This window comes from Solanum dulcamara, chromosome 7 (assembly GCF_947179165.1).
Source record: "Solanum dulcamara chromosome 7, daSolDulc1.2, whole genome shotgun sequence".
Taxonomy (NCBI): Eukaryota; Viridiplantae; Streptophyta; class Magnoliopsida; order Solanales; family Solanaceae; genus Solanum; species Solanum dulcamara.
In genome coordinates this window covers 49,801,422-49,808,257 of record NC_077243.1, presented here as the reverse complement: position 1 = coordinate 49,808,257, position 6,836 = coordinate 49,801,422, and the positions used below count along the sequence as shown (strand labels likewise).

General features: G+C 37.3%; 1 protein-coding gene across 1 annotated transcript; it reads left to right on the top strand.

Annotated features, from left to right (window-relative positions):
- The first annotated feature begins 5,932 nt into the window (after positions 1–5,932).
- Positions 5,933–6,361, top strand: LOC129894738 (uncharacterized). The gene has a single exon (XM_055970393.1). The coding sequence runs from the start codon at positions 5,933–5,935 to the stop codon at positions 6,359–6,361; it is 429 nt and encodes a 142-aa protein (XP_055826368.1).
- The last annotated feature ends 475 nt before the right edge of the window (positions 6,362–6,836 follow it).

The window sequence follows — 6,836 nt, the reverse complement described above, 5'->3', positions numbered from 1 at the left end:
GACACTGGAAATTCGAGGATTTTTGATTCTTGGATTGCTTCCAAGTTAAAAAGTTTCAAGAGACGATGAGGCGAACGTTTTAAGTGTAACCCGTAAGAGGTATGTAAAGCTAACGTTTCCTTCTTCTGGCATGTTTTGGCATAAGTATGTAAAACCTATCTTTTCTTTCTTTTGGGCATGTCTTAGATTTAAGTGAAAAATGATATATGTATGAATCTTGGGATAACTCTATTCATGAGCTCTGAACATGATTCATGATGCATAATTCATGTTCACTTCTGAATGTTAAAGACTCTTAAAGTAGTTAAGCTCCCATTCCTCAAGTCTTCTATATGCTGAAAAGTAGTGTATGTAAAGTTATTCTTCCTCTCTTTTGGCATGACTTAGATGTAAGTATTACGTATATGAAGTTGAAGTTATTCTACTCTTAAAACTCTGAGTGTGAGTTAAGTCTCCTATTCCCTTCTCGATATTAGAACTCCTGCGATAGTTGAGTTATGGACTTATAAGTCTTCTACATGACTAACAGTAGTACACGTGAAGCCTATTCCTTCCTTCTCTTGAAATAGTTAAGGTAAGTAAAGTGAGATATGATATGAGCTAGAGGTGATTCCATTATAGGTTTCGGGTATAACTCAGGACTTGTACTCACTTTGGAATGATAAGGCCCTTAAAGTAGTTGAACTACGACCCTTGAGCCTCCTACATGTTGAATAGTGTTGGGATGTGTAAGCTCCTATACCTAGGGCCTCTTTAACTTGCTTTACGGTGATATCTAAGGGATGTTTGATACGTTACAGAGTTTTACATGCACGTATATGCATTATGATATATATGGATCAGGCCAAAAGCACCTCGGCATATCTTGCTATGTAAGGATAGGGCCATACATTCCACGGCATGTTATACAATATATGGATCAGGCCATCATACCTCGGCATTGTTATATGATATACGGATCGGGTCATCGTTCCTTGGCATTATTATAAGATATGTGGATTGGGCCGTCATTCATCAGCGTGTACTGTCTATATACATGGATCGGGCTATACGTTCCACAGCGCTAATGGTGTATATGTTCTTATTATGACAAAATGATGTAGTTATTACACAAGTCCCCGAATGGGACGGATACAGTATGCGATGATAGCATGTATGCCTTTATTTTATAAAATGCAGGTACGGTAGATGGCTAAATGTTATACTTGCCCCCTACACCCCTATTTCAGTTGTTGTCTCAGTTATGATATTTTATGCTTTTTATACTCAATACATATATCGTACTGACCCCCCTTTCCTCGGAGGGCTGCATTTTATGCCCGCAGGTATAGATATTCATTTTGGAGATCTGCCAGCTTTGGGTTTCCACTAAGCGATATTGGAAGTGCTCCACTGTTCTGGAGCCTAACCTTTGATACTGGTCATTTGATATAGATATGTTTGTTTATTCAGGGGTATTGCGGGGCCCCTGTCCCGTCATATGTTACCGTTACTATTCTTAAAGGTTTGTAGACATATGTATGTGGGTAATTTATGAGTTTTGTGTGATTATAGTTGTACGATGTGTTGTAAATGTTACTATGCTATGGCAATCTTGTTGGCTGGCTTTCCCTTTTATGGTATGATGCAAATGAATGAGGCTACACGTGTATGAATATTTTATCACCCACTGAGTTTATGTGTTTGGTTCTTATATCTGATAGAGATATATACGGGGGTCCAGGTCGGACCCCAGTCGCGGCCCATGGGGTTGGTCATGACAGGTATATTAGAGTAGTAAAAGAAGTAGTATCCTCTAAATAAAAGTCCCTGCAAAGGTATAGAACATGAATCCTGTGTGTTAGATTAGTATGGTCATCTTATTGGTAGCATCTTGAGACTTTGAGTTAGGCTTGAACACCATGAGAGCATACAATTAGACTTGGGCCTTAGTGGTTGCTATGAGTTTCAACTATTAAAGTATAGTGTTCAGAAATAAGAGTGTAGTCGAGAAGAGTTGCCAAGCTCGAAAGTTATCAGTCTTATCACTTAATGCATATTACCCCTATTTTTATTCCATGCCTGAGGTATCCATGTTTCATGTCAAATTGTTCCAGATAAAGTATAACTCTTTTCCAAATCATAATTTTTCATGCTTCATGAACCCATGTGTCATAACCCAAGCTAGGCCCTAGGCGTGACACGATGATCATAATCTTGAAGGACTCTAAACAAGCCTCTTAGAATATCATACATAAGAATTCATAAGGTATTTAAAGAATTAAAGCTAATCATGAAAGCATAAGTACGAGGTGCACGATAATCGTCGTCCCTATATTATGATATAATATAGGTAAAAAGTATGCGTTAGTATATGAAATGCACTAAATATGTGAGTTGTATGCATGGACAATAACATAGGACATAATCAATATGAAACATGAGATACAAGACCAATACCTTAAAACATGAGTAAAACCATGAAAAACTTAAAAACATCTTAACTATTGGTCAATGCATCAAAACATCAGCATTATGAGAACTCTATAACTTTTCATATTACTTGGTATGGGATAGGACCTTAACCGACACTTACGACTATGAGATCTATTACATGGAATCCAATGACTCCCACATCGAGATGGTGGAGACTACCTTGGCAGGGTAGACTCTATTATGGTACTATCTTTAACTTTTCTATATGTAGATCCACTAGCTTTGCCATATTAGCATCTTTAAACCTATATGGACAACATAGTTTTGAACTAACGGTTGGTACTAGGATTCCCTTGGATAACTACAATGGCTACCGGACCGAACCCCAACATGAATGCAAAATATCTTGAAAATGCATAAAACATGAAATCCTTAATCTCAAGCTAAAAAATGACTTTAAAACCCATTTCATAAACATGAATGCATATGAAAACATGAGAATGACTGGAACACATGATTTGGGCTAAACATATCATAAAGGAATTAGATACCTCAACTAGGAACTGAAGGAAAGAGATAAGGATATCGCAACTTCATATCGGCTTCGTCTTCCCATATAGCATCCTCAACCTCTTGGTTACTCAATAAAACTTTGACTAAAGCTACTTATTTATTCCTCAACTTCCTAAGTTGCTGGTGCAGGATATCAACTGGAACTTCCTCATAAGAGAGACTCTCCTTCACCTCAATGCTTTCCAAAGGCACAATGATGTTGTAAGATCCCGAAAGTTGGAAAGACGAAAAATGAGGAACAAAAGATGGAATTCCAAAAATGCTGTTTTTGAGCACCAGGTGATGACCACGAAGGCCATCTCGGGCCGTATTCAAAAACATAGCTCGTAGTGTGTCACCGTGGTGGTAGCTCAAAAATCCAAACCCTGTAGGTAAGGGTCCATGATAAGGACCACGTGCCGTGGAGAGCACCACGAGCAGTGGTGCCCTCCTTGGTGACCCCTCCCCTAAAACCCTCAGAAAACTTTCCCAAGGTAGGGACCATGACGCACCACCACGAGTTGTATTTGCCTTCACGGACCGCAGTGGGTTCCCTGATGACCACCTCAATGTTATTAGCCTAATTATGTAAAATTCAAATCATATTGCATGATTTTAAGTTGAATTTCAATCACCGATACTATATGCTAGTTTCAAGTATGATTTAAGAGATATGATCATGATTTTCAAGTTTTATTCAATGCAAGCTTTATAAAAGAGTTTTAAGATTCTTTATGTAAGAAGTCTATGAATGCCTTATGATAGGTTATGAATAATATTTTAATGATGTTTCAAGCATGTTTTTGAGAAAGGGTGACTTGAGATCCTTGAAAGGTGACTAAAGACTCTTATGAAAGAGTGACTTAAGATCCTTGATGAAGAAGGTGACTTAAGACTCTAATAATATTTTTATGAAAAGGATTTATAATAATGGAAGGCCGACACCAACATTACATGAATCACATGATAATGAGCTATTCCTAAGACAAATTTATGAATTATGATTATGAAAAGCTTATGTTTATGACAACTATGATTTTACGATTTATGATATGATATGTATTCTGTGGGATGATTCACTTATCACCGAGTGGACTTTGAGGTGGGGGTTCGACCTAAGCCCTAATAGCAACTTCTAGTCCCTTAAACTATGTTGCCACTGTAGGTTGCCAATATGGCTTAGCTAGTGGATCCACATATAGCATATTATGATAATAATGTGATGGGTCCTACTTTGGCAAGTAGTCCCCCCCTTATAGATATGGGGATCATCGAATTTCATGTAATAGCTCACATGGTCTTAATTTTGGTTACGGTTATTTCCCACATATGTAAGTTCTTGTAATGATTATGATGTTTTGATGTATTGACCAATGAGATAAATGTTTTATTGTTTTCATGAATTTACTCATGTTTTTATGATATTAGTCTTACATATATGATACATATTGATTATATATGATGTTTATTGTTCATGCATATTCTCACATACTTAGTGCATAGTGCATTCCATATAATAACACATACTTTTTGCCTATATTATATCATAATATAGGGTCCAACGATCACGTTCATTCTCCTTCCACTCGTGGCTAGAGTTCATTATTGTTGCTTAGTTGGTGAGTCCTTATGTTTCAAAGATGAGACCTTTACTTTCTTATCAGTCTATGACTTCTTTTATATTTCTTATTGGGTGAGCTGGAAGATTGTCTCACACCTCCTTCTAGCATTAGAGGCATGTTAGAGGTTCATTGGAATCTATGTTGCCGCTTATTTCCGCATTTTGAGACTTATGATCTATTTGAGATTTCTTCTTTTGAATTTTGATTTAGTTTTATTGCTTGTTACCTTATGTATATTCTAGAATGTTATGCTAAGAGGCTTGGTTGGGGTCCTTCGAGATTTTAATCGCTATGTTACAACTAGGAACTAGGTCAGGTCATGAAAAAAATGGTATGAGAGCACAAAGTTCAAGTGTCTTAGGAAGTCTACATGCCATGTCAAGAAGGCATCTTAGGAAATACTTTGCTTCTTTCATGATCTCATCATGCTATAGAGTTGAACTCTAAGGTTTCCTACCCTAATGCTTTCTTTTTGCGATTTCAGAATCATACCTCCACGAAGATACTCCATTCAAAGGAATATTGAGAGAGAGGAGAAATAAGCTCCAAATGACCCTTTGAATGATTAAGTGACTAATGCAGAGTTCTGAGCCAATTTCCAAATGCTAGCCTAAGCTATTACTACTCAAGTGAATCGAGAGGTAGATGCTCCTCAAATTGTGACTACACCAGCTTCAAGGGTTAGAGACTTCACGAGGATGAACCCTCTCAAATTTCATGGATCTAAGGTTAATGAGGATCTTCAAGATCATGGATATTATGGGAGTGTCTTCAAAGGAGAAGACAGAATTAGCGGCCTACTAACTCAAGGGTATCGCTCAAGTTTGGTATAACCAATAGAAAGCCAAAAGGGTCAAAGATGGTCCCATAGGTTAGGAAAAGTTCAAAGTTTCATTTCTTGATCACTTTTTCCCACTTGAGTTAAGAGAGGCGAAAGTGTTGGAGTTCATCAATCTCAAGCCAAGAAACATGAGTGTAAAGGAATATGCCCTCAAGTTCACAGACTTTTCCAAATATGCTCCATCCTTGATAGCCAAATTTCATTCCCAAATAAGCAAGTTTATTTTGAGAGTGTCAGACTTCGTCATTAAGGAAAGTTGAACCTCTATGCTCATTAAAGAGATGGAAATATTAAGGCTCATGACTTATTTTGAGTAAATTAAAGGAGAAAATATTAAGGAGAGGAGTGCAAAGGAGTCCAAGAGGGCTAGGTTTGAAGGTTGGTTTGCTCATAACAAATTCGATGGTGGTAATGATCATTTTCGACACAGCCAAAAGTTCAAGGTCAAGGTTCTTCACAAGCTTCGGGTCAAAGGTTTGACAAAGATAGGGTCTCAAATCCTATGGCTCGAGGTGGTGTTAGTGGATCTACTCTTTCTGAGTGTACCAAGTATGGGAGAAATCATGAAGGTAAATATTTGGTTGGAATAGGTGCATGCTTTTCATGCGGTAAGATGGGGCACAAAATCTCTGAATGTCCTAAAAAGGGAAGGGAAGAGCATCCTCAAGGTCAAACTACTCAAGATGGACAAAATTCACAAGGTGGAAGCCCACGCCAAAATAGGTTCTATGCCTTTCAAGCTAGGCAAGAAGTTGAGGAGTCTTTAGATATGGTCACAGGTACATTGAAAGTCTTTGACTTTGATGTTTATGAACTATTAGATTTGGGTGCTATGCTATCATTTGTTACTCCTTATCTTGCTATGAGATTCTTTGTTAGTCCTGTGATTTTGCTAGAGCCTTTTTTGGTTTATACTCTGATTGGTGATTAAGTTGTAGTTAAAAGAGTTTATAGGAATTGTCTATTTTCACTTTTTCATAAAGTCACCTCCGTTGACCTAGTAGATATTGATATGACTAATTTTGATGTTATTCTTGGTATGGATTGGCTTCATGCTTGTTATGCCTCTATATGTTGTAAAACCCGTGTAGTTAAGTTTCAGTTTCCTAATAAGCCAGTCCTAGAATGGAAAGGTAATAATTATGTGTTCAAGGGTAAATCCATCTCATACTTTAAAGCTCAGAAAATGATTTCTAAAGTTTGCACCTATCATCTAGTTTGGGTTAAAGATACTAACTTCGAAACTCCTACTCTTGAGTCAATTTCAGTTGTAATTTGTAAATGAGTTTCTAGAAGTTTTCCCTAATGATCTCTCATCTATTCCTCCCAAAAGAGAAATAGACTTTGATATTGATCTTCTCCCTAATACTCTGCCTATCTCTGTTTCTCCTTACCGAATGGCTCCG